This window comes from Pseudorca crassidens, chromosome 2 (genome assembly GCF_039906515.1).
Source record: "Pseudorca crassidens isolate mPseCra1 chromosome 2, mPseCra1.hap1, whole genome shotgun sequence".
Lineage (NCBI taxonomy): Eukaryota > Metazoa > Chordata > Mammalia > Artiodactyla > Delphinidae > Pseudorca > Pseudorca crassidens.
In genome coordinates this window covers 150,697,646-150,725,535 of record NC_090297.1, presented here as the reverse complement: position 1 = coordinate 150,725,535, position 27,890 = coordinate 150,697,646, and the positions used below count along the sequence as shown (strand labels likewise).

The following is a 27,890-nucleotide window of genomic DNA, read 5'->3' as shown; positions in this document are numbered from 1 at the left end:
GCTGCTCGGGCCTTTGATCATTAACCCTTATCAAAAAGAATTCATGAATTTGTGTTGGTTTTATGCCTCTGTCTCCTCCACCGGACTCTGGAGGGTGGGAACCACATTTATTCAATTCAGAATCCTCAGGGATGGGTACAATGCCAAGTATAGAGTAATGCTAAATACATGTTGAAGGCAAAAAAATAAAATAATTTTTTAAAAAAGCACCCAAACCTCCCTGCTAGTCTTATTTCTGGGGCACCCCTGCCTCTCTTAAAGGAAAGAGCTTCTTAGAGCTTCCCTATGCTGATGGGAGGAGGGACCTGTCACTGGCCTCCATTCTAGCTGGAGGTGTGGGCCCTTCTCCCCTGGGCTGCTCCTAAGACTAATTCTTTGTCTCTGTTATTTCTAGCCCCAAACGTGTGTCTTAGGTTTCTTGCCACCTGGCCTGACGGCCCAACCGCCCCAGCTATATCTCTGCACAGCCCCAACCAGACATGGAGATTCACCCTGGCTTCCTGATAGCTCTCACCCCTATGGCAACCACAACTATTTTTAGCAGAGCTCAGGGGCAGCCGGATGACCTCACTGCCTCATGTTTTTGACATCCTTCAGAGACCTCAGCCCTCCCAACGTTGGGTTTCACTCTCCACTGCTTTTGCTAATCCTCCAGCTGCCTGGGTTTCTTGGAGTGAGTCTTGGGCCCAGCTCAGGGAAGACCCTTTGTCCCCTCCCCACCTCCTGGCTGTAACCCCTAGCCCTAAGCATTTAGGGCCCTCAGAACCATTCGTTTTTCTCAAAGCTGTCAGAAATTCTCCATCCTTTCCTGGGTCAGAATCCCAACATCTGACTCAAGTTCTCAGTCTAACCTAAATCTTTCCCGCTGTCAGGGTTGCCAGATTTAGCAAATAAAAATACAGAATACCCAGTTAAATTTGAATTTCACATAAACAACGAATAATTTTTTAGTTCAGCATGTTTTAGGTAATATTACACTAAAAAATTATTCGTTGTATATGTGAAATTCAAATTTAACTGGGAATCCTGCATTTTATCTGGCAACCCTACCTGCTGTATTCCTTCTCAGTAGAGCAGCAGTTATTAAATGTTTTGGTCTCAGGAGCCCTTTATACTCTAAAAACTTATTGAGGACACTCAAAGAGCATTTATGTGGGTGAACTGGCGTTTATCATATTAGAAATTAAAACATAAATTAAAAAATATTTATTAATTTATTTTAAAATAAGTTTTAAAAAGTGACAGTAATAACTCATTACACATTTACATATATAAAACATTTTTACAAAAACTTGCTATATTTTCCAAAACAAACAAACAAAAAATAGTGAGAAGAGTGGCATTGTTCTACATGTTTTGCAAATGTTTTTAATATTTGGCTTAATGAAAAAGAGACAGATTCTTTTCTTTAAAATTAAAAAATTTAATTGTGGTAACAAAATACATAACATAAAATTTACCATCCGAACTGTTTTAAGTGTGTAGTTTGATTGTATTAAGTATGTTCACATTGCCGTGCAGAGTTGGATTCTTATGTCTCCTTCAGCATCCGGTCTGTTATAATATCACACACCATGAAGCTTCTGGAAAATTCCACTGTGCACTCATGAGAGAATGAAAGTAAAAAGGCAAATGATGTTTTCATATTATGATGAAAACAGTGTTGACCTTGTTTTCGTCTGAAAGGACTTGGGGAACCCCCAGGGGTCCCTGACCACACTTTGAGAGCTGGTGCTCTAGAGCAACACCAGAGACTTCAGTGCTGACCGGTAGCAGCAGCTTTGCCCCTGACATTGATTTGGGGTGGGTGTATGACACACTGCACACATAATCTAATGTGACTCCAAGCTGGTTCTTATTTCCGAGATAGGTAGTGGGGGTGGGAGGAGGCTGAGGCCGGATCTCGTCTAGTGCCTTAGCAGGGATGGAAAAAAATGGGTCTAGAAAGACTCGGACCCAAGGGCCCTAGGGGTGGCACACAAGTTATGAAGTGGACCAAGCTGACTCAGAGAGAGAGTTACAATTCTGCCTCATCTTGAGGCTCTGAGAGGCTCTAAAGAAGGTAAACTCCTCCAGGCAGCGAGAAAAGAATGGATGGGCTGCTGGGGACAGGGTCAAAGAACCAGTGTGCTCGCTGCCCCAACCGGCCCCAGCCATAGCTGGCAAGGAGGGAGCTAACCACCTTACTCCCCCGTCCCTCCCTGGTGTTCATCTGCTCGTTCTGACCCTCTCTCTCATTTCCTGCCACGGCTAGTGGTTGTGAGGAAGGACAGCTGGGCCCTCGCATTTCAACTGAGTGGACGCAAGTGAGACCCTGCCTTGGGGCCTAGACACCTAGAGACTTTAGTTAGTGGGGGGCTTATTCATTTACTGACCAATCTAGTGACAAAAGAGTGGGGACCCAAAACAGCCAGTGGTCCATCCCTCATCCACACAAGTGGTCCCATTACTACCAAGTCCAATAGAACATGAGCAGACTACACATGTTTTGTACCAGACATACGCCCTGAGCACACTCACCTCTGGGCTGTTCACGATCATCCTGTAGATGTTATTTTATAGCTTCAACTTTATTATATACAAATTCCTTGAGGGAGGGAACCATGCCTTTATTGCTCCCGTATTTTCCACAGCACCTAGAACAAAGTAAGGTCTCCATACACATTGATGGGTGTATTAGGGGATGGCTTTTCACTGATTCAACTATCAGATTCCCATTTCTAAGGCGCTGGGGCCAGGAGAGCAGGTGGAGGCCCTTTATTAAACACTTATTGAGTACCTTCTCCCACTCCTTAGTTTCTTCGGGGAGGTGTTGCTTACAAAGCACATTGATGAGTCATCCAGTTTAATCCTTGGGGAAACAGGACTGGTGTGAGTGTACTGTGAAAGGGGCTCTCTAAGTGACTGCCCTGTGTTCTGCCTAAAGGAGGAATGTGCTAAGCCAGGAGCTTGTCTCTGGGGCAACAAATACATGTATGGGATGTCCTCCAGAGCTGTACGGGGGAAGCGCGTCCTGAGCACGGCCACCTGGTGCGTCCTGGCTGAGAGGCTGGTACTCCACGAAGACCCTTCATGGCCACAGCGTTCCCTGCCCAGCTCCTGTGCTGCCCGAGTAACCGTCCCACTGAGTCTCGGCTTCCCCTCGTGTGAAATGGCCAACAGACGGCGAACGTGCTCATCAGCAAACCCGAGTGTCTGGTGGGTTTCACAGCAGTTCTATTTTTCATTATGAATCAACAAATTGGCATTCTGGCTGTGTCTGTTCGTCTCCTGGAGGTTTGTGAGTCTGCCCCCTAGTCTCCTGGGCCTGTTGCAAGCAAGGTTTCTGAGGAGCCACGGGAGGCCCAGACCCTGAATTGTGAAAGGATCTCAAGGGAGACCTGGCCACTGTGTGAGGTTCTGAGGAGGAGACAGCCAGCTCTCCCCAGGTGCCACCTGGCCCATGGCTTTTCCATTCACAGAGAACTGAGCACTGGGCTGGGAGGCAGAGCAAGCCAGGGGTCCCTTAATAGAGGGGGGGCTCCATGCCAGCGGCTGGTCTGCTACCAACCAGGGGCCCACCTGCTTGATGGGCACAGCCAAGGATCAGGAAGACACTGCAGGCCAGGCTGGAGGGTGATTCAGAATGCAGCCAGGGAACTTTAAAAAGTCACAGCACCCTTTCCCCGGGGTCTGGGTGAGGCATGTGGTCAGCCCTGCTGGGATAGCTGAGAGCCTGTGCTGTCCAGAGCCCGGGTCAGCACCGCCTGGAGCTGCATTCTCCTACGAGGGGAAATCAGTGAGGAGTAGGGAGGGGGTGGTGTTGGCTGGGCCCTCGTTTCCGCCCGGAAATGGGATTTTGGCCTCTTGGGCTGGGAAAATCCTGGCCCGCACTGTTTATCAGGGAAGCTGAGTCAGTCTCCTATCTCCTAAAAAACTGCTGTTTCTAGAATTTCATTGGTCAGTACCTCTCCCAACGCCTTCCTTTTCTCTGGGGAATTCCTTTGGGGGCGGGGGACAGTGGGGAGAAATTGGCTCTTTCCTAGAGACTGAGACCTGAAATCAGAGTTTTTGCCCATTTATGGACTTAAAGCCCCCCTCCCCAACCCTAGGATGACTCATTCTCCCAACATGACCTAAATGCCCCCAGAGGGGAAAAGGTGAAATTGAGAAGGTGGGATTAGCTGGGGGAGAGGACTGGTGCCTGGAGTGAGGAGGGAAGAGCCTGAAAAGCATGGGGAATTCTTCCGAGAAACAATCGGTGATGGGAGCATTTTAGAGCCAAAAGGAGGCAGAATAAGAGTAAGAGAGGGAGAAAGAGAAAGAGGTTTGTATCCCAGAGAGAAGCTGTGTGCCCAGTGGCATAAAATTCCTCTAAAGGCAGCAGCTCTGTAGAGGCAAGTTAAGGCTCTCACCTGGAGTCAGTTCTCAAACTTCGGTGTCATCAGAACCAATCACCAGGCCTGTTAAAAATGCAGATCCCCAGGCCCCCTGTGGGCTGCGCTCAAGCTCCCCAGTGATCTGAAGCAGGAAGCTCTGAAACACAGGCAGAGAACTGGGAATCCGGGAGCCGGCTTCTTCTCTGGGGCCTGGGATGTACAAGGCAACTCCCATCCCCTCTGCCAGTGTCAGAGGCAGAGCCCTGGCCCAAGAGTGACATTTCCCATGTTCTTATAAAACCTGTAAAAGCCTTAGAAGATGCACAGCCGTAAAGTTTCAGAGCGGGAGGGTCTTGAGAAGTCTTTTAGTACAGCCCTCTCGTACAGGAAGACTCAGTTCTACAACGGACCGTTCCTCCCCAACCCGCCCCCCAGCCTTCTCCCAAGGATGGGAGAAGCCCCGTTGTCTTCCTCAGGAGGAGAAAGCCAGTTGCAAACAGGCAGAACTGCCTCCCCAGCTCAGCAACACCCACCTCCCCCGCTGTCAAGGCTGTCAAGCTTTCACAAACAACTGATCAGCTATACAAATAACTGCTTTCCTATTCAATAAAATCCTAGAACCTTTAGAACTCAGGGACTTCAGAGATCAACTAAGGTGATTTTCCACCCAAAGCAGAAACTCTTTCCTAGCAACAACTCCTAAATCTCTATCTCCAACTCACATCTCTTTCCCAAATTCCAGACTCCTTATACCTCTCATCGCCGCTGGAGGTCGAAGTGCTCCCTAGCTTCCCCCACCCCCCTCCACCTGCCACCTTTCCCACTCGAATAGTGGACGCAACATCCCTCAAGTCCTGCAGGCCACCCCCACCCCCTGGCTATTCTCAGCAAGCAGCCAGAGGAATTAACAAAAAACATCCTTAGTCCGATTACACCATTCCTTTTGCTCAAAACCTCCCACTGGCTCCCCATTTCACTCAGAAAAAAACCATAACCTGTATAATGGTTCACAAGGCCCTAGGTGCTCTACTGCTCGACCCCTGCTTCCTATCTTGACCCTCTCTCTGTTACTTTCTCCTTCACTCACTCTGTTCCAGCCTCAATGGCTTTTTTTGTTTTAAAGTGCTATACAAAGGCAATTTTAATTTGCTGAAACAAACAAACAAAAAAACCAAACAGAACGAACTTTTTCTTACTGCTACATCTACCATCTTAAAAGAGCGATACCCAGAATTTAAATAACCTATTTTCAGGTGTTACTTAAACAAAAGCATTTGTGTAAGTATTCTTGTAAGAGAAACCAGTGGCAAACAAAACCAGAGCCCAGACGCATAATTCTGGCTATGAATTTTAAATTAGGTTTTATTTTTCTGTCCTGAAAATTCTGTGTACTAAAACTTCATAGTATAATAGAAACAGACACATAAATCCATTGAGCCTCTGCATAAACGAACATTTTCAGACTTTACTCCTGATGCATTCTTCAAATTACCCGCAAAAAAACTAACTGCTTATAGAGAATGCTTTAGGCTATGCTGATGATTTAAAAACAAGCACACAACCAACATAAAAACAAAGCATCTTCCTCTTTTTCAGGAGAAACGTCTTATGTGAAGTTATCCTCTCGAAACATGTTTGGTGTCAATTCTGGGTGAACCAGGATGGCCACTTCCGTTCTCTCTCAATGATCCTCTTACCCTGATCTTGCTCGGAGGGTGTCTCCCCCAAGTACAGCACCATGATCTCCATGGTAGGAGCCTTGAAAGGGGCTCCCTCTTGCTTCCCTATCTGTCCTCTGATTTCCGCTGTCTCTTTACACACCTTCTCATAGCAATAGCCACAGAGGACGTGTTTCTGTTTCAGGTGACCGCATTCAGGACAAACGTCTATATTGTTCTTAACTTTAATAAGCTTATGAGGGTTTCTTCTCCTACACCTGTTAACTTCAATGCTGCGTCTGTCTTTGGGAGCTGCCATCCAAAAGATGCTCTCCAAAAAACTGGAAATCTCCTTCCTTCCATTGGTATCATTTGCTGGTTCTGTAAGTATAGCTGGACCTTGGACCGCTAATGCTGGTCCCCATTGAGGACTGGGAAAGCCTGGCCGGCTCTGCCGCAGTTTCCGCTGCAGTTGCTCCCAACAGTTCCGGAGGAGTCCCTGGGCTGCGGGGCCATGGCGGAACCATTAGCATAGGCATGGCAGGTGCCATGTTGCTCGCCCTAAAACCTCAATGGCTGTTTTAGAACTAGCCTGACCTGCTCCCACTTAAGGCATTTCTATTGTCTGTTCCCTCCACCTGGAACACTGTTCCCTCAAATATCTATGTGGTTAGCACCTCCCTCCTTCAGGTCTTTGCACAAATGCCACCTTCTCGATGAGCCCTTCTCTGATCACCCCAATTTAAAACGTTATTCCCTGTCCCCTTCCCATTCTCCTCATATGCTTATGACCTGTTAATATACTATATAATTCACCTATTTATTATATCTATTGCGTTGTCTATCTTCCTCCACTAGAATGGAAACCCCGTAAGGGTAGAGATTTTTGTCCGTTTTGTATACAAATGTATCCCCCCAACCCCAGTCTCCTCTTAAAAACGCCCAGGCTCCTCAGCTCGCCCTTTGTCCTGGCTTCATCACAGTCCAGACATGCTCTGGCTGTCAGTGAGTCTCTGGATTCTGGCTTGCAGAGCTGAGCAGAAGCTCTAGTGGGATGTGGGCGCTGTGCCATGCAGGGGACTGTTGCATCGCCATTTCCCCTTCCCACCAGCCCATCAGAAGGTCCAAGGCAGCCTGACTGGGATGGGGTCTGGGGAGAAGGGAAGGGCTCCTCCTGACATGCCTGCTGTGGGGGTCTCCCCGCTCCGCGCAGAGGAGCCTCGGTACTACCCAGTGAGGGGGTTTCCACTCAGGGACAGCCTGGATGGACTTGCCCCAGGAAAGGGCTGAGGCTAAGGTGAGAATTCTGACCAAGACTTTCTTGCCTTGGTCTCTGAAGGCCCTTTCCTGTCTCCCCAAGTTGCCCCCGGTGGTTGTCTGGGTTATTCACATTCCAGAAGCACTGATGTGGCACTAAATAATCCTAGGGCTGCAGCCTTCCCCCCTGGGGCCCAGAGTCATCTCTTTGAGCCTGCTTTCTGGAATGCTTTTGGTATGAAACATCCTGGCAAGTGAGGGGAAGCATCCTGGCAAGTGAGGGGAAGGAAACTCCGTGCAAATGGAATCCCCGAGCCTGGGTCTCTAGGGGCTGGAGTAGTAGACATTCTCTTCCCACCCAGAGTCTCTTTCCCCAGCGGGCTTCTGCCACATCCATCCCCTCTCCTGCCCACCCCTCCCAGCCCCTGGCTTGGAAGAGGTTAAGCAAACAGACCTCAAAGAGGACAAAGATCTCAGGACCAAGTACCTTTGTGTCCCCTCCTCTTCCTAGAAATCCGCCCCGCCAGCAGTGTTAGTAGGATGGGCTGCAGGGGCTTGGCGTCCCTTCTCTCCTCTGTCCTGTCTCCCCACTCTAGCTTCTCCGTGTTCTCACTCACCCTCTATTTCCCAGCTCCCTTTTGGGGCTTTGGAGGTAAGAGGAAGGCATCTGGGGCAGAAGGAATTGCCATACTCCTTGTGCCTGGACAAGAGTGTGGCATGTAATAGTGTCTCAATAAGTATTTGTAGTTCCATTCACTGATATTCTCCCAACTCTCCAAACCCAATCTAGTTTAAATGAGCCCCCCCCACGTCGCCCACTCCGCTAAGATTTGGCATCCCTCAGACCTGGATTTGAGTTGAGTTTTCCCACCTGCTAACTAGGCAAGTTACTTTATGTTTTTGTCTCAATTTCTTCCTCTGTGACCCGAGAATGATAAAAATTGTGCCGAACTAACAAGGCTTTCCTGGGCATTACATAACATATCAAGTGTTTGATACATAAGCACTTAAAAAATGGTAGCCCTGTTACCTCCTAAGTTGCAATTCTTCTCTCTCATCATCCCAACTCCCCTTCAACATTCTCTGAACTAAAAATTTTTCTGTTGAATTTTACTTATTTTTATGCATGCTGGCTTGCTGTTCAGTGTGCAACCTCTCTGAGGTTAGGATCTTATGCGTTGCACCAGAAACAGAGCAATTACCTGTATCTTCCACGGAGCTAGCTTAGCACACAATAGGGCTTGATTCCTGAGTCAATGAATAAATGAACACAGTTAACTCCACATCTGAACTCTATGCTTCTTGGGTAAAGACCCTCCCTTATATTTCTCCTGTGTCTACCCACAGTCTAGCCCAGAGCTCCAGCACTCAGTTGGACCTGCCTTGTTTTCAAGTGGTAGAGCCTCGGGGCTGGAAGAGCTTTGAAAAGTCTCCATGAAAAGGCTGGAGGTGGGAACCCCATCACCAGGAGACGTGGAGCCTTTTCAAAATTATCAGACTGAAATACCCCATCTGTAGCCTAAACGGTTTCTTGTTTACTCTCCCATCCCGATCCCGTAGTTGCCTGGCCTCCCCACTTCTTCCCCAGACTCAGCAACTTTGCCAGCTCCCCAGATGCAGGGAGGGGGAGGGCAGTGCAGATGCTCCAAAGCGGCAGGCACCGAAGGCCGGCAGGAGGGCAGGTGTACGGGGAGCAGACTGTTTGGGGGCCTGCGAACACCAGAGCCGGGGGAGGTATGGGGGAGGGAGCCTGCTTGAAGCTGGAGCCAGCCGGCTGCCTGCCTGCACTTTGTCCTTATCCTCCCTTTCATCCTAGCCCTCAGAGCCTGGGAGTTTCTCAATGGAGCGGGAGTCCGGGGAATGCTCTGCAGGGGGTGGAGAGGGACGGCCAACGAGGGGGGCATTCCAAGCATTCTTCACTTCCTCTAAGAGTCAGGCGGTTGGGGGGCGGAGTGGGGAGCAGCTGCCTGCACTGGAGGGAAAGGGATTTCTTTGGAGGGAGAGAATAAAGGCGGTGGAGGTGCCTACAAGCAGCAGGGGACGGAGCTAGATGGGGGAGGGATGGGAGAGGAGGGGGAAGGGTGGGGGCAGGGCTGTATAATCTGCCAAACCCAGTTCTTTAGTGCTAAATGCAGGAGGAGCGAATTGGGACCCTTAGCCCAGGGCACCCTCCCCGCTGGGTGTTTACAAGGGCAGAACCGCTGATGGAGGTGTGACAGGGAGTCCTTTGGAGCTAAGAGCTCGGTTTTTGGTGTGTGTTTTCTTTTTATGAAGCAGGTTCTCTTTTTTCCATCTGTGAGAGCCCAAGGGAGTGTGTGTTAAGAGAAAACTCGAAGACCTGTGCCCCCACTTCCCCAAAGAGAACCACAGAAGCTATTTTCCAATCATCGTTCTGGTTTTTAATGGGGTGGCTCTTTCTAGCCACCACAGAAGGGAAGAGGGACCATCAGGTAGATAGAATCAGGGCGTGGAGTGAGGGAGCCAGAGACCCCTTCCAGACAGAGCGATGGGACATGTAGATTTATAAAAGGCCCCCGGCTTCCCCTTGATCACTAGGGAATCATTGCAAAAGTATCTCCCTGTACACAAAACTTAGATGTCATAGTGCATTTCCCCAGAACATAGTATTCACATTATTGAAAACAGTAAGATTCACTATTTTAAAAATGCAGAGCTGAAAACATAAAAATAAATAAGAACATTCTAGGCCCTGAAAGCCCAGAGAAACAGACACATCCATTCTCAGTAGCAGGAGCAGCTTGGAGGCTAGAGAAGTTCAGAGTCTTTGAGGTCCAAGGTGGGGTCCAGGGGAATCCGGGCCCCTTGAGATGATGTCCAATAGCAGCCCGAGCCTTTTCAAGTCTTTTAGATTCATAGCAGCGACTCCAGGAGGCTTGGGCCAGGTTTGGAGGATGCGAAAGGGGAGAGAACCTTTGAGGAAACAGAGGCTGTGTTCTCTTACTGCTCAGATAAATAAGGAAGGGCACACTCTAGAAGACCACTCCCAGGACACCCCAGGCACATTAGGGGGGTGCCACACTCCAGTTTGAGTGGTTGGTGGAGATGGGAATGCGTATGTGAACTTCAAGAGTTTCCATCCCCACCTTGGCAGGAGGGCACCATGCACAAAACTTACTCTTTATAGGAGCTGGGCGCTGGGAGCGCTCTTTCCAGCTCTCTGCGGCCCTACTATGTGTACAAGAAACAGGCAACCTGGACTCAGCCTTGGGCCTTCCTCTCTACTTCTCTACTCATTTCCCTTCTACTACCTTCTTGGTTCCATGCGGCTGAAGACATTGAACCCTCAGTACACTTCACTTGCCCACTTCCCACATCCAGCCCTCCCCAGGGCTCAATTGCAAACCTTCCCAGCCTTCTGGGCTGGGATGCTGGTCCTGGGAGGCAGGGAAGAAGGCAGTTTCCCCTCAGGGTGCAGCCAGCTGCGTCTTAGAGCCAGCTGGGATGGGGCAACGCCCCCCACCTTCAGCTGAGCTTTGAGCAGACCCCCAGTGCCTGTTGGTAGGCCTCTGTCACCTCCTGGCAGTCCATCAGGGAAAAGCAGCTGTCCCCCAGGGGGTCCTGCCGCCAGCACCTCAGGGACCTGCTTCCAGGGCCCTCTGAGGGGGGCTCCTCAAGCCCCACGAGGTTGTCCACAGACACACAGCCCCGCAGTGGGGGCTCAGGGAGCCATTCGGGCAAGTCCAGCTGGTCAAAGGACTCAGAGGACAGGATGCTGTCCTCACTCACTGCCCCCGTGGGGCGGCTGGCCCGGGCTGGAGGGCGAGGTGGGGCCAGTTCATCCAAAGAACCAAAAGCGGTGTGGGCTGTGAGCTCCAGGGCAGCGTGGGAGAACTTGCTGTTGTGTTTGAGGATGCCCTTGCGATGGAGCAGCAGCCCTGAGGTTTGGGGGGGCGTGTGCCCCATGGCATCCCCACTTACAAACACGTCCCCTGCATCCAAGAGCTCCCCAGACTCACTGGGTTCAGGAGAGGAGTAGTAGCCGGATTCCCGCTGGCGAGACTTCTTGAGGATGCCCTTCTTGGGGAGCGGGGGGGCAGCCTGTCCTGGGCTCACAGGGACGGGGCCAAGCTCAGGGCCCTCCCTTGCGCCTTCCGAGGAGGTCGATGCCTTCTTCTTGAGAATGCTTTTCGGCAGCTTGAGGTTGCCCTTGCCAGGGCGAGGGGAGGCGTCAGCAGCTGGGTCCCCCTGGAGAGTCTGGGCCATGTCATTCTCTCTGCGGGACTTCTTGAGCGAATGCTGGCGCTCCAGGCCAGGGGCGAGACTCCCGCCTCCAGGCGCGTGCTGCTTGAAGAAGCTGCAGACCTTGGCCCCGTTCTCCAGGAGGGGGCGGGAGGACCGCCGGAGCCAGTCAGCCACGGAGGCCCGGCCAGAGTCGCCGCCGGTGCGCCTTCCCTCGTGCACAGCTTCCTGCTCCCCGACACGGGTGGCATAGCCCCAGTTTACCCACCAGTGACTGGCCACATCCTCCAGGGTGGCCCGGCGGGTAGGGTTCACCATTAAGAGCCACCGGATCAGACCACAGGCATCTAAAAGAAGAAGGAGAAGGGTTTCAGATCCATAGGCATGAGCATGGGCACCCACAGTCCCCCTCACTGGCTTACCCCCATTTGTGCTAAGACACTGCTCACTCCTGTGTCAGATATGCCACTCCCACCTAGGGCTCCAGACACGCTGCAGCCCGGGCCGGGCCCCCAGTCTCCAGCTTCCCTGGATTGACTGTCAGATTTCCTCTTCCATCCCACCACCCCTCAGGACCACAGCCATGTTTATGTGTTAGTGTGTATCCTCCTTTGCTCCACTGACATGCAACCCTCTGAAGGTAGGGACTGTTCAAGAGTAAACCAAGGTCCTCACACCTTTCTTCTTGCCTTACACATCGTACGTGAAAGGACAAAAAGATTTCTAAGGACAAGGACAAAAGCAGTAGGAAACGAGACAACTGTAGCAAAGAGGATCTCAGCTAGACCTTAGGAAGCACTTTCCGAATATGATAAAGCTTGCCCATAAAGGAAGGAAGGAGCTATCGCTTCCTTCCTCAGAGGCCACAGACATAGGAGGCAAAGAGATGGCAGCAGGAGTTGAGGTGGAAGGCACACTCCATCCACAGTGGGCTGCCCTCTTCACTTTACTGTCACTGTTTAATCGCTGCCTCAGGAATGAGCAAAGGACACCCAGCACCTAGATGAGAACACCTACACCTCTCACTCACCAGAGGGTTTAGGCGGCTGCCGGTAGGCCCCATTGCTGATCTGTTTCACCAGCGTCTTATGGTCCTGCCCATCAAAGGGCATGGAGCCATGCACCAGGATGTACAGGAGAACACCGAGGGACCAGCTGTCCACCTGAGGGAGAGAGAGGATCAAGGACCTCCTCATGCCACAGGCTAGAGGGCTTCCAGCCTCACCTTCATTCAGTACCATGGGGAAAAGGGAGCCCATGTTGGAGAACCCAGAGCCCAGTGTATCTGAGGACCACCTCCTTCTAGTACCCAGGGGCAGAGAGGGTGACGCTGCAGAAGGGACTGAGGTTCATGGAGAGCTGCTGTCATTTGCCTCCCCTTGGGAGAAGCAGCCACAAACATAAGATCAGTGACAAGGTCATCCCTTCTGGGCCAGGAGTGCTGGTTGTGACAGATACCATCCCTCCAGGGAGGCTGGCTGGGGGCTGGGAAAGGAAATGGGAATGTGGAAGGTGAGGGGCACAGAACCAGACTGGGGGGCAGAAGACTCTTGTTCCAGTTTTGCCACTCCCGCTAGAGACCCGGCCACACACTACTTTGGTGGGGAAGTGAGTTTTGTGATCTGAGAAAGGGAATAACTAGAAAAGTAGCGCATCCCTCTCTCAGGATCTAAGCTGAGGCAGGCTGGCGGAGGAGTCCAGACACTTACCTCTGGGCCCGTGTAGGGCTTCCCGTTGACGATTTCGGGCGAGGCATAGAGGGGGCTCCCACAGAATGTCTGCAGGAACTTGCCTTGGTGGTAGAGGTTGGAGAGGCCAAAGTCAGCGATCTGCAGAATTGGGTCAAACACAGGCAGGGGTCACACCAAGGCCTGTGTTGTTCTATAGCTCCTGGTCTGCCCCCCGCCAGACCCCGGGGAAACCCAGGCCCTAGCAGCAGGAAAGGGTGCCCATGACCCCTACCCCATACCGGGCACCACCAACACAGCTCAGGCCCTGGAAGAAAGAGTCCTTTGGAGGTTGTGTCAATGAGGAAAGCATAGGCAGAGGTGTCGGGGAGCTTCAGGGTCCTCACTGTTCCCCAGGCCCCTTTGCTCACGCTGTACTCTACTCCAGGGATGCTCTCTCTGCCTACACACATCCTCCTGACCCAGCAAGCCCACCTCCTCCAGGAAGCCTTCCATTGCCCTGAGATCTCCTCCTCCCATGAAGCCCTACCATTTGCAGTGGCTCACGGTAGCCCCTGCTTGTCAGTTCCGTCTCCTCATACTGCCACATCAATATGCTTCCCATGCTGACCTCCTGCCCCCACCCCTCCTGCAACTCCTAGCACAGCTGTGACCCATGGGTGGGACTAACGGCCACTTACTGACTAAAGGAAGGGTCTACCAGTTGGAGGGGGACAGACAATGTCTTATGCCAATGCCATGAACCTCAGAAGCAAGCTACCCCATGACTTGGGCTTGGGCTGCCCTTCCCAGCAAAGAATGCATCTCTCTGCTCACACCCGGGCAGGAACGTGGTGGCGGGACTGGGGTCAGCCCAGTATAGCTGAGAAGCAGTACTGAAGGAAGAACAAAGATTACGGTCATGGCTATAGCCTAGTAGAAGGGATCTTCTTACAGGACTTCCTGAGCCCTCTGATATTGAGGGTTTGAGGGGCCCCAAGCCCATCTTCTCATTCCTCAGAAAGGCCCTTCCGCCAGCTATCCTCAGACAAAGGCTGAGGCCAATGCCCTTTTGCTCCCAACCTCTTCATCCCCAGCAGACGGTCACGTATGCCCAGGGTGGGGAGAAGTTGTTTATGAACTCTGGCTCCTTCATTTATGGGTTTTATCGGCCTCCTATCAGGCAGTTACCAGTTGAAGCCTATAATGAGGCAGATGATTGGTGCAGATGGGAAAGTTCGTGCCTGCCTGGGTTGTGTGGATTTATTGGCTCTGGCTTCCCCCTTCCTGGTCAGCATCAAAGAGAGCCCCACCTACTCCGGGAACTGGTAAGGAAAATGAACTCAGTGCCAGGGCGCCTCAGGGCACCTCAGGGCACAGGTCAGGGGCCACTGGGGAAAGGACTATGATCTGGGTTCGGGAAGATTCTGAGGAGGGTCCGACTGCAGAGTCAGAGCCCTTCCAGGTATCTGCAGGGGCCAGCCCTTGCCATCTCCCCTTCCAGCCCCAAGACCCGAGTTTATCACATCGACCTGAACTTCTCAGGCCTAAATTTAACTACTTAGACACGGGAATTCAGCAGCTGCAGAAAGCAGGAAGCTGGCTCTGGAGTGCTTGCTGTGGTGAAAGGTGCTAAAGGGCTACCTAACTGCGGCAGATTAAAGTGCGCATGCGTGCGTGCATGTGCATGCGTGCAGGTGGGGAGAACTCAGGCCATGGCCTCTCCGTGCCAGTCCCAAGGCTGTGAGCAGAAGCCAACCTTAGATCTAGACTCCTTCAGCCTTGTGACGTCAAGAGCACTGGTCAGGGAGTCAGAAGACTCTGGTTCTAGCTGAGGCTCAGCCACTTGCTAGCTGTGGGACCTTATGCAAATCACTGCTTATCATAAGGCCTCAGCTTTCAATCCATAGAATGAGGTACTGAAGCGGATGATGGCTACGGTCCTTATCGGTACCCACATAAGAGTCTGAGCTTTGCTCAGCTCCTTCTGGAAGCCCCTAGGGGCTTAGAGATGCTTGGCAAGGGACAGTGCAGACAGGCTGGGGAGGGGTAGGGAAGCAGCTTTAGACAAGAAGTGAGGCTCACCTTGATATTTCCATTGGCATCTAAGAGGATGTTCTCCAGCTTGAGATCCCGGTGGACAACCCTGTTCTGAAAGAGGGAGGGAGGAGGGTCAGGGGAAGGCCACCAGGGAGGGAAGGACATGAGGACCTGGTCTGGACAGTGAGGGAAACACAAAGGGGGCCGCGTGGGGGTGAGCACAGGTAGGCTGGGAGGCCCATCTTTACTGGTACGTACTACAACAAATCATGGTCCTTCCAACCCCAGCCAAGAGACTTGAAGCCAGAGACACCAACATTCCCCAGGCTGAGTCCAGACCTGAGTCTTGCCTCTTTCGATCTCCCTGTGTGATCCTGGACCAGTCATGGAATCTCTCTGGTGAAACCAGCCCCCGAGCCCCAGGGACCACCCCCTCAGCACAGGGCTGAGGCAGGTGCCGCTCACCTGGTGGCAGTAGTGCACGGCGGAGACAATCTGCCGGAAGAAATGCCGGGCTTCGCGCTCGCTGAGCCGCTGCCGTTCACTGACGTAGTCATATAGGTCGCCCCGGCTGGCATACTCCATGACGATCACGATCTTGCTGCTGTTCTCAAACACTGGGGCAGAGCAAGGCAGGAATGTCAGGCCCCTCCAGAGTGCACTGCTCCCCACTAGGGAACACGGATCACTCCCAGGCCCCCAAACCAGACAGGACTTCCCACCAGAGACATCTGCTAATGAGGCAGGACAGTGCCCTTTGATGCTCCCAACACCTTCCAGTAGCAACGAATTAAGGCCAAGGGAACTGGCTCACCCTCCCTTTCCTTGGAAGTTCAGGCTTTGGAGGATTCTTAACACTACCCTGCAAATTCTGAGACATCACTGGATGAGAATGAAAAACCAGGCTCTCTGGTTCAGTACTTTTTTGCCTCGTGACCTTGGGCAAATCTCTTCTAGATACATCAGTAAGAATGTAGGTTTGGGATTTGAATCCTGCCCCCATCATTTACTAGCTGGGTGACCACGGCAAGTTATTCAATCAGTGTGCCTCAGTTTCCTCATTTGAAGAGGGATAATGATAGCAACGTCACAGAGCTGGGGCGAGGAATAGATAAAAGTTAGTCACAGCTCTCAGGCTGGCGGAGCAAGCTGGTGTGGGCTCTGACATACAAGCAAGCACTCAACAGACTGTACCTACTGTTATATTTATTATCAGCATCCTCACGCATAAACCTGAAAAATAATGCCCATAATAATGCCTGACTTGAGGATCAGAAGAGGAATAAAAGTATGAAAGTGCTTTGTAAACTGTAAAGTACCGTGGAGAGCTGAGATATTGATCACCCTTAACATCTTTGACTTCCCGTCCAGAACATCCAGGCTGGGGCTTTGTACATAGAAACGATCAATAAATATTTAGTAATTAATTGACTGGCTGGGCTCCTGGCAGCCAGCCTACTCCAGCTGGCTCATCTCCATGTGAGGAAGGGGCCCTATTGCCACCTCAGGCCTTGTCTTGCCTCCTGGAAAAGTAGGGAATGGCTGGTTCACCAAACTGGCCCTTCAGCAGGGTGTGTGTCAAAACACACCCTGTGTTTTGTGATATTGCATCTTTGTGTCAAACGAGTCCTATGAGTTTGGCTTGCTCAGCCAGCCCCAGAGAGATTACTGTCTAGCCTGTGAGAAGGAGCTAAGAGAGGAGGCTTCTCCCAAGAAGAGTCCCAGCTCCCAGGCAGTTGGATACATGGTCAGGAGGACTGTGCTTTTTCCTAGGGGAGCACAGTGGCCCAGAATGCTGGGGGGTGCCTAGCTGAGGCTCCACCCCTGTGGTTCTCCACATCTCTGCAGGATGTGTGCAAACTTTGTGCCGTAAAATTGGGGGTCAGGAGCCAGCCAGGGCACATTCTGGAGAGCACCTATGTTAGAAGTCAGTTCCCAGGACTGCAGCCTTCCCCCCAGTCCATATCTCTTAAAGTCTGTGGATGGGGATGGATCTGGGGGAGGTCTACCAGATACACAGTAACTATGACACCCCAACATTTGCTGAATCTGAAGGTGCAGTAAGTAGCAGCTACATCCTAAGCTTCAGAGCTCAGTTCCCAGACCTAGCTGTAGATAATGGGTGTGGGGAAGAATTCTCACACACACACACACACACACAGCCCAATCACCAAGCTTAGCCTGGCTTAACCAACTCCTCCCTGGGGGAAATAAACAGAGAAACAATTAGCCTTCCAGCCACCTGCTAGGGCTCATGGGAAAGGCTCAGGCCACAGGGCCATGTCAGTGGCTCTGCCCTAAGTCTTCCTCTAAACAGAACTTAAGAGAGGAGACCTCTCTTTCTTCCTATCAGGAATATTCAGACTGAGGGCAAAGCCACAGCCTCCCTTTCCTCCTTCCTGCTGTTCCTGCCGTTCCTCACTTCCTGTCTAACTGATATTAGGTAAAGGCTGGAAGCAGACAGGTGTGTGTGGGAGGCTGCTCCCCCTCTTTCCCTCATCACCCTCTCTTGCTCACTTTGTTGTCTGGGTCACAGGGAACAGGGCAGCTGGAGTGGAAAGCCAGCACCGATGTCAGAGCAAGAGGAGGCTTCAAGAGACGAGGAGAAGTAGAAGCCAGCCCCATGGCGGGAATGATTCAGAGGACAGGAGGTCTGGCTCCTGTATATGAAGAAAAACAGCACCCACACACCTGAGACGCGTGCAGGTCCCCGTATGTTTCAGCCTCCCCCAGATTGCTAAGGATCTCATTCGTCTGGGGAAACAGTGTTCCGGTACGGAAAACCTAAGAACAAAAATGCCTACAATCTGTGGAGTTCCTCCCATGAGAGGAGCACTTGGTGACATTTAATTTGAATTTTTTTTTCCAGCAGTGCCACAGGGCATGCGGGATCTTAGTTCCCTGACCAGGGATCAAACCCGTGCCCTCTGAGGTGGAAGCACAGAGTCCTAACCACTGGACCACCAGGGAATTCCCTGGTGACATTTAATTTGATCTTTGCAACAACCCTGTGATGTAGGTGGGATTATCCCATTTTACAAATGAGGAACTGAGGCCCAGAGACAAAATTAAATTAGTTGCCCAAAGTCATATAGCTGGGTTTCAAATCCAGCCTGTGTCTTTTTTACCTCTGTGTCATCTGTTCCAACTGGACACACACACACGTACACACACACACACACACACAGCTTCAAATGCTCCACCTCTGTACCTTCGTGGATGGCAATGACGTGAGGGTGGTTGAGTGATGACATGATCTCAATCTCTCGCCGAATGTGCATCAGATCTTGCTCGTCTTTGATTTTGTCTTTCTGGATCAACTTGATGGCCACCTGGGAGCAGAGAATGCAGGAGAGTGAGGAGAAAGGTCTGGCAGGTAAAGGCGTCCCTGAGGACACTCTGGGAGCCCTGACCCTGGTGATCTGCCTACAGCCGCTGCAAAGGCCACAGCGCGCACCCAGAGAAGCCTCTCCACCCTTCACTGGGGCGGGCGGCAGAGAGGCTGGAGGGAACCTTTTATGTTACATATGCTTTATCACACACACAAAAATCACCCAAAAAAGTTATGGAAAAAATGCTAGTCTCTTCGGTCTAGGTAAGTAATGTCTCTCCCCCAGCAACAAACAAACAACTAGACAGTTAAACAGAGTCCTCTGGGCTTTGCTATCTTGTCCGTAAAGGTGAAAATGCCATTTAAGGATTAAACTCTCTGGCTGGTACATGTGGTGGGTTCAGGAAGGGTGGAGGGAGGCAAGAGGAAGTGGAGAATGAACCGCCAAGAAGCAGCTTAAGCAAAGCTCTTAGAGACTGAGGCATCTCGCCCCCTTCTCTGTTCCACCGCACTGAGCAGCGATGGTGACAGAGTACCAACAGCGCATGCAGTGTGTGGGGAAGACACCGCGTGGTGAGTCAGGGGACCTGGGCCCTCCAGGCTCTGTTGCTGTGCTCATGGGCAAGGCCCATGCCCTCTCCCAGCCTCGTTTTCTGTGAAATAAACAGGCTGGACTAAGATGTCTGGGGTGCTTTCCTTCTTTGACTTTGTGAAGTGACCATATAGATGCCCCGGGGCCCTCGGAGGCTACAACTCTGGCATCAGGCGCTGGGCGGGTATGGGGTGGGGTGTCACAGGGCTGGTCAGTTCCTGACAAGTCCTGTCCAAGGACACAAATGGTAAATATAAGACTTCCCCTTCACAGGAGCGGGGCAAGTTAGGAGAAATCCCGAGGCACAGGCTGAGGAAAACAGCTCCTCGTTCATTTCCCAGGAGGGTTCGCCTCCCCTCAAGGTTCAAAAGGAGGTGGAAAAAAGGGAACCCAGAGCCCAAGGGGCGGGGCCTCTAATCCCCCTTTCACAGGGCTCTGGAGGCAGACAAAGGCTTCCGGCTCCGCTGCGGACCGCGGGCCTCGGGCCTGTGTCCCCCTCAGACAAGAATGCGGAACAGCCGTAATCCTGTAAGAGGAGCAGCTCACAATGCCCTGGGCCTGGTCACCCCGGCAACAGGCCAGGGATGGCATGCCCTCCGCCCCGCTCCTCCCCTGGAGCTGCATCCATGAAAGAGGGGAGGCCCGGCTCTCTCGCCCTCCCAGAGCAGGGCAGGGAGGACAATGGCAGCAGGAGGGACGGTCACCATGGAGTCTCCTGCCCAAGCCCCTGGAGGGGCCCACGCTGCAGCTGCAGGGGCCGGGCTGCACCTCAGGCGCTCTCTTCACGCCCCCCACCCCTTCTGCTCCAAACCACCGCAATGAGCTAAGCAGAAAAATCCCCGGCTTAGAATTGCCCAGGGGGTGGGGATGGGGGGAAGGGGCTTAAATCCTCCTCCAACCGGCCTGGAGCTTGGTTCCTGAACACCTCTCCAGACCCTTTTTCTCTCCCTGAAGGGGAGATTTTATGGACTAGTTCTTTTCTCTCTGAATTCTTTGTTTTAAAAATCAGACAATACAGTGAAGCTTCAAGACAACTCTTGTTGCTCCTAATTCCAACCCACTAGAGCCATTAACGTCTCTCCTACATAGAAACTCCAGAGCTGCAACTGTCTTGATATATCAGATAATGTTCTGATAATTTTTCAGTTATGAATTATCACTGCAGAAAAGAATTATGGTCTCATAACTGCAAAAAATGAACTCTAGGTACAAATGAAAGAGTTGTCACTTGTACATGAGGACACACCAATCCAGTGGCAACTAAACATGTTTGCCGAGACTTTAAAGGTTATGATGATTATAAATATGAACATAAATGCCTGCACTGAAACGTAATTGCATTACTTGGTGGTGGGGCTCAGGGCAGGCTACCCCAGACTGTCACTTTGGCATGTGGATGATTTTGAGCTGAAGACAATGAAGCTGGCTCAAGAAGAGCTTTTTATCCCTCCCTTCACTGCATTAAAGAATTTAGATAGGAGGCTTGTGCCAGAGAGAGCGCTATTAGCAGAGATAACTTTTTTCATCAGGAAGACTTATCTGCATGGCCCAGCAAACATTCATCTACCAAGCATTCGCTCTTCCCATCTTTCTGTGAATTGCCGTCCTCCCCTTTCCAATGCCAGACCCCTGCCCCCTTCTCCTTAGCTCAGGATGGCAGGTAAGCCTCAATTGCCTGACTGTTGGGAAGCCACATAATTGGGGGGGGGGGTTCCTGTACATGTGAAATTAAATTTGTTTTTCTCCTGTTAAAAAGAAAAAAATCAGACAATAGATAAAATGCCATGAGCTCTTCAGATAAAGGCCCATAAAACTGAATTAATAGATAACAAAAAAAAAAAATCACATGTAAATCACATACCTAGATAATGAAACAAATATCTGAGAGCTTAAGAAACACACATATGCAAAAACTAGGCATATCTTGGATGTACAGTTGTACACACACAAACATATACAATGAGATAAATCATCGTGGGCTAGGAGGCAGAGCTCTAAAGAAGACAAGGCCTAAAAGAAATGAGGTTTCAAAAAAATAAAGGGCTCTGAGGGGTGCTAGAAGGAGTCCCTGCATGGGTAGAGGGTGTACAAGTTGAATCCTGAGATCTATTTCTTTCAACTCTGGAAGTCTACTGTTTAAAATCAGAATTGTTGATCCTTAGTGGACACTTCCATCCTCCTGCAAGCTCATGCTCTGGCCTCAGGGGGTGAGGTCAAGGACCCCACCCCCACCCCCCCACCCCGCATTGTCTATATTAGGTCTTAGGAGACCACAGCTTGGCTGGTACTTCCCAGGAAAGAAACAACTTAGGTCCTCATGCCTCCACCAGTCCCCAAGCAGGTGACAGACAAGAAGAGCCATGTATCACTGCCCTGGTGGGGCTGGGCCACTGTTCCCCCATCTATCCTAGTCCCACTGGACAGACCTCAACTGTTTACTGGTGAACACAAATCACAAATAAATATTTATTGGTTAAGTCATTGGGCTGATCCCTGACTGATGGCACCAGTGCCCAGATAAGACTTTCTGCCCTTTTTCCAAGGCATGGGTGGAGAGTCAGCCATGTTTGTGAGAACTCATTTTGAGGGACCTTTGTTCTCATCTGCAATATAGTTGAGCAACCATTCAAATATAGTGACTAGAGGAAAGGAAGAGAAAAACAGTCGCTGAATGGATCACCCAGAGGTAGGAAGGCCACCTCCCTGGGGACAATCCTGGGTCATCCCGTATAATTATTAACAGTGCCCCTTTTACTCCGCAAAGTATTCGAGTTGAGATGTTATATTATACGGCCACCCTACTCAGAGGGGGCAGGAAACAGAGGCACAACAATGACAATATAAATGTGAACACCAGATCGGTGGAGGGGTGTCAAGAGCCCAGGTATCTAGTCTTTATTTGCCCCTTTGGAGCTACATAACTCGAGACAAGTCACTTAAATGATCCTGTTAACTGGCCTGGCTAGTTTTAATGTCCTCATCTGAAAAATAAAAGGACATTTATCCTCCAAACATTTGCTGAATGCCTACTACGTGCCTGGCGCTATGGTAGGTGCCTGGCGCTATGGTAGGTGTTGGGGATTCAGACAAAAATTGGATAGCCCCTGCGCCAAGGCCCTTGGTCCAGTCTAGTGTGATGAACATGACGGTTGAGAACCCTGGCTGCCCAGGGGCTCCGGGAGCACTGGAGAGCTTCCTTCGCCTGGAGGAGCAGGGCAAATCACCCCTGGGGGAAAACTCTGTTTTAGATCTTGAAGGAAGTGTGGGGTTTGCCAAGCCGAGGTGGGCAGGCCTTTGAGGGGGGCAGTGCAACAAGGGCATTCCAGGCAGAGAGAAAGGTTTGAGCACAGGCCAGAAAGAAAGGAAAGGAACTATACACGAATTTGCACATTAGGATCTCTAAGCTCCCTTCCAAACTCTAGCATTCTCCGCTGAGCTTCTTCAGAAATGGGTCACGTGCTACTACGCCAGGAAGGTGCTAACCAAGGATTGTTATAATAGGTTTATTCAGAGGCCCCATGCTATATCTATGTTTACCTGCCTGAGCAAAATTCCTACTGATACCAGCCCAGTGATTTTCTTGCCGCTGTGGCCCTGCATGCTGGAAAGGCAGCAGAGCTAACTCCTTATCCCATTTTGTAAATGGCAAACACAAAAGTCCAGAAAGGTGACTCTTCCGAGGTTCCTCAACATATCAAGGCTGTCAGGACCCAAGATGGAGGGGTGTTGCCTGGAGAAACCACCACTTCAGAAGACAAAAGTTCCTTGCAGATGCTCTGCCCTGCCTCCAGCTCCCTGCCTCCTACCCCTGGAGAAGGGAATGCCCCACACCCTGCCATGGGCCAGGCTGTGCAGTACCACCAGCCACCCTCATCCCACTTACAGATATACAAAGACGTTGGAGAGATGGGCGCTGGGGCTCAACTGGTTAAACACTGCCTTCTCTCCTCCCAGTCCCCACAGGAACTCAGATCAAGAATAATCTGGGGCTTCCCTGGTGGCGCAGTGGTTGGGAGTCCGCCTGCTGATGCAGGGGACACGGGTTCGTGCCCCGGTCCAGGAAGATCCCACATGCCGCGGAGCGGCTGGGCCCGTGAGCCATGGCCGCTGAGGCTGCGTGTCCGGAGCCTTGCTCCGCAACGGGAGAGGCCACAACAGTGAGAGGCCCGTGTACAGCAAAAAAAAAAAAAAAAAAAAAAAAAGAATAATCTGGATTCAGGAGAGGATGGCAGAAAGGTCTTAGAAAAAGAAGATCTAGAGGTACTGGTTTCAGGTGCCGGGAGAGAGGGTACAAGCTGGGCATCTCTGGTCATAGCTATCACCCAGAGTTGGAGCCAAGAGCCTTGACTCCTTTTTGGCCTTTCACGGAGCAGCTGCCTCTGGGAGGTGGGGCAAGGAGCTGGAGGATGACCCATTTAGATAATGCAGGAGAGGTTGGGCTGGGCTGGCCAGGGCTGGCAGAGTGGGGATGGCTCACCATCCCACCCAGCCTGCCAGAGAACCAGGCTGGGAGCAGGCATGGGCTCTGAGGGGAGGCTGAGCTGCTTCCCCTAAACCCCATGCTGTGCCCACCCTTTCTTTGCCCACTCTGCCAGGCTGCCAGGCAAGGTGCTTCCCTGCCCAGCCCTCTTGTGTGGTTTGGCCAGAGTCCAAGGACAAGAGTCACCTGCAGCTGGAGTCTCCCTCCCTGCTGCTGAGCAGGCAGATGCAGGAGGAGCTGGGAGGGCAGCACCACACAGAAGAGGCCTCTGGCAGCTGGCCAGGCGGGAGCCCTTCTCTGGATCAGGGGCTAAAGGAGAGGCTGGGACTTTGAACGACGTAGAGACCAAAGGGCTTAGGGAAGCTGAGCACGAGCCATTCTCTTGCTCAGGGCAGGACAGACCCAGGGTGGGGTGGACTCTCCCTCCCCCAAGAGAGGGAGGGTAGGACCTCAACAAAGCCAGCCTTGCTGGGATAGTAACACTGTGTGTGTCAGCTACTGTGCTGAGCACTTCACATATATTATCTTATTTAATCCTATGAGGACCCCACGAGGTAGGAATTATTATAATCCCCACTTTACAGATGAGGAAACTGAGATACACAGAGGTCACACAGCCGGTAAGCAGTAGAGCCAGGATTCTGAATGCTTGCACTCTGATGCTGAGCTGAGCAGTCTTCCTGACAAAGTAAAATGTAGTGGAGCTCACCTACTCGGGATCTCTCGACACTGTCAGTATGTATGGGGGTGGGGGTTGTTCCCAGTGACTCCTCCCACCCTCAGCGCGCCTGGAGCTCTGGGAAAGGCAGTCGGAGCTAGCTGTTGGAATGACAAAGCACACTGAGGCAAGCCTGGGCTCAGCCCAAAGCCAACTCCCAGTGCAAGACTCAGTATTGGTCATCTAGCACGTGGGGTGGTCAAGTCAGGAGCCTATGTTGCAGGCATGCCACTAACCAGCCACAGGACATGTCCCCTTCCCTCTCTGGGCCTCAGTATCCCCATCTGTCAGTGAAGGAATCAGACCATCTCAGTCATTTTCAAACATTTTGAAATCCCATGCAACAATCCAATATATGAGACAGAAGCACCCCTGCCCCAGATCACTGTCCCCTTGGACTCCCCTGTGCTCCTCATGGAGTAAAAATTCCATGCAGATCAACCTAAAGGCTTTGGGGGACGCCACCGTTCCAGGGACCCTAGCAGGTGTTTTTGTTTTTAGGGGAGGGGTGGTCAGGAGAGCTGTGAGAGTCAAAGGAGGAAATGCCATGTGGCTACCAGGAGTGTAGTCAGAGCTAGGAGATCCAGAGCAAATATTGGTTTTTCCTTTAATGCCCTCCTGGAGGAGCCATTAGTCCTGCTCACCTGCCCCTCCCTCTGGACAATCCCATCTGGCCCCTGAGAATCCTATCCAGGCAGGGTGGGAATGCGAAATGTGGAGAGAAATTGAGATGGAAGTCACCCAGCGGGCTTTCCTCTGAACCCTCAGTTCACTTTGAGGGGAGGTTGTGGGCTGCTCCCACACCCCTCTCCCCCACTGAAGATCCTGAGGCACCAGGTTGGTCTCTCTTCAGGGAGAAGAGTGAAGAGACAGGAATGGGGGTGCGGTGGGGGGAGGATTCCTCTCCAGAATTTTGAGAAACAATTAGCAGCGCGTAGAGCTGCTCTCCAAGGAGGAGGGAGACCCTGAGCAAGAAGTACAGGGCGGTCTATGGATCAGGGAGCTTTAGGGCAGGTCCCACTCCTCCTGATGTGGGCTCCCTGTATACAAGAGACATGAAGCCAGGGAGCACCTTCTGAATTCTCTCTGTTCTGATGTAATAAGAGCTGGAATCCCTGCCTACAGCCACTGAGGTTTGAAAACTGAAAGCTGGTTTATCTCATTCCAGAATCAATGATCTCTCCTTTTCTCTCTTTCACACACACACAGAGACACACATGCGGTGACCCAGGTCAAGAGCTTAATGGGATTTCTGAACTTCAATCTCAGTTTCCAGGCCACCCCAGTGCCCCCAATCCAGTCTGCCCCCCAAAAGAGGCACGAGCCACAAGCAGCTATTTTCCAGCTGAGCCCCTGACAAAGCCTGGGCCCAGCTGTCTCCAGCCTGGAGCCTCACCCGGCCCTCACACTTTATAGAAAGAGAAAGAAAAGGAAAGCCAGGAAGTACATGATTGCCCAATAGCTGTAACCTGGCAGCAGGCAACTGGGGACCGTGCCAGGTGTTAGCAGGAAAAACATACTCGGTCCTATTGATGAGGCCATAATCCATTCCCTTTCCCCAGCATCCACTCTCCTTCACCAATGAAATGACTTCTTGAATTTGAAACCATCTACTGGCTGCAAAAGCAAACAGTCTGGGGAGGTAACTCCTGCCACAGCTGATAGGGCAGACCATGGCCACCCATGCAGGCACACACACATACATGCACATCTCATAACCAGCACCCAACTGGATTTGGCAAAACAATCCCTAAACCACCTGCCCTAAAAGGCCTGTCAAAATACAGAGTACTTAGGGCCTTCCCTGGCGGTCCAGTGATTAAGGTTCTGCGATTCCACTGCAGGGGGCACAGGTTTGATCTGCGTCCTGATCCCACATGCCAAGCCTGCAGGGCGCAGCCGTCCCCCCAAATACAGGTTATTTGGCCCCATCCTACACCTTCAGAATAAAATCCTCTGGGTGTGGAACTAGAGAAGAAGTATTTTAAACAAGCACCCAGGTGATTCCTATGCACATTAAACTCAAGTTTGGGGACCATTGTTAACTTTTGGCAAAACTGCTATCCCTTCGGGGCCAGCCTTTTCAAATATAAATACCAGTTCTCATGGCGGGTTCTATTGTCAGCAACAATTTAAATTCATATTTGTATCTCATTCAATCCTCATAGCAGCTGTGAGGGAGGCTCTGTTTTCTTCATTTTTGCAGAAGGGGAAACAGAGTACAGAGATAAAGTAAATTACACAAGGTCCCACAGATTACTACTACTATACACACACACACATCCCAAATTAACAGGACACATACCTGAAAAGGCCCCAAACCCAAAGGTATCTTGGGGCACAGTGGATCTTTCACGAGAGCCTAGTTTCACATTTACCAGAATTAAAAACCCATCACAATGAAACTCTGACTCAATCTTAGACCTGGAAAGGACCTAAATGTCAAACCCACCCGCGCCCCCCGGGAGGGGGTGATATCTCCACAGTATGTTGGGCTGCCAGACTATTAGAACTGAATTGAGGAACTGGACACTTCATTCACTTTTTCACTCAACTACACACATTTACTAACCCCTTGCTAAGATCAGGTGCCTTCTACTTCCTCTCCCCATCCCACTCTATTGGATAGTCTGTTACAAGCAAAATTCCACTTAAGTCTCATCGTCTTTAGGAAGCCTTCTCATCTCTGGACACCTTTCGTCCTCTATGCACCCCGCCTCACTTATTTGGCAATCATCACTTGCTGACCGGAGTTGGTGGGGTTCTCAGGTCCACGACCATTGTCCCTACAGCCATGGCCAATTTCTACAGTGAACACTACCAGCACCCCATACACATACGCAACCTCAGCGCGGTAAAGACTGAATGCGGGCAAGTCCACCAAGCAAGGCACTAGCTCCCGGCCCACCCTCCATCACCCGCCGCCTGCGGCTAACTCCCGAGCCTGGCCGGCTGGCGCCGCGAGAGGGAGCCGCACTCACCAGGCGCCCAGAGCTCTCCCGCGCCTTCTTCACCTTCCCGTAGGTCCCCTTGCCCAGGGTCTCCAGGAACTCGTAGCGGTGTCGCAGGTTGTGCTTGTGGTGGTGCCGCTTCACTGCCTGCTTCTTCATTAGGGGCTTGGGCGACTTGAGGAGCCCGTCGGCCAAAGGCCGAACGAGCTCCGCGGCCAGGGCAGCGGTGGCCGAGGGAGCCGGGCCGAGGCGCCGGGGGAAAGCCAAGGACTCCATGGCGAGCAGGTGAGCGAGGGCAGAGGAGGAATCGGCTGGGCAGAGAGACCTAGAGCCCAGGTCGCCTGCCCACTCGCGGCGCGAGAATCCACAGCCGTACCAAGGCGCGCGACCAGGCGCCGAATTCCAAGTTGTTATAAACGCCCTGAACTAGAGGCTCTGGCCACACCCCCCGGCACCCATTGGCCTGATCGCCGGCTGCGCGTGACCAGGACCGCCAGCATTGGCTTGCCGGGTCCCTGGCTCCGCCTCCTCCCAGAGAGGCTGGGAAAGGTGTCAATGGAGCCCCGCCCACCTGGGCCCCCGAGGGTCAGGCAAGGGGAATACCTTACGCCGGGGTCGGCTACGCGGGGCGGGGCGGA

The 27,890-nt window shown here is 51.8% G+C and overlaps 1 protein-coding gene and 1 pseudogene across 1 annotated transcript; both read right to left on the bottom strand.

Annotated features, from left to right (window-relative positions):
* Positions 1-5,381: 5,381 nt before the first annotated feature.
* LOC137219934 (large ribosomal subunit protein bL32m pseudogene) lies at positions 5,382-6,567 on the bottom strand (annotated as a pseudogene).
* Positions 6,568-9,647: 3,080 nt separating this feature from the next.
* NUAK2 (NUAK family kinase 2) lies at positions 9,648-27,652 on the bottom strand. The gene is made up of 7 exons (XM_067729249.1): positions 27,283-27,652; positions 18,392-18,512; positions 15,646-15,797; positions 15,226-15,291; positions 13,183-13,302; positions 12,504-12,636; positions 9,648-11,820 (listed from the first exon to the last, which is right to left on the bottom strand). The coding sequence occupies exons 1-7, from the start codon at positions 27,526-27,528 to the stop codon at positions 10,757-10,759; spliced, it is 1,902 nt and encodes a 633-aa protein (XP_067585350.1). The 5' UTR covers positions 27,529-27,652; the 3' UTR covers positions 9,648-10,756.
* Positions 27,653-27,890: the final 238 nt, after the last annotated feature.

Excerpts from the sequence above, each read along its gene's own strand:
- NUAK2 (XM_067729249.1), bottom strand. The coding sequence starts at position 27,528 with ATGGAGTCCTTGGCTTTCCCCCGGCGCCTCGGCCCGGCTCCCTCGGCC. Across the intron at positions 15,292-15,645 it reads CCGTGCACTACTGCCACCAG|AACAGGGTTGTCCACCGGGA; the intron begins GTGAGCGGCACC and ends TCCCTCTTTCAG. Across the intron at positions 13,303-15,225 it reads ATGCCAATGGAAATATCAAG|ATCGCTGACTTTGGCCTCTC; the intron begins GTGAGCCTCACT and ends CCAATTCTGCAG.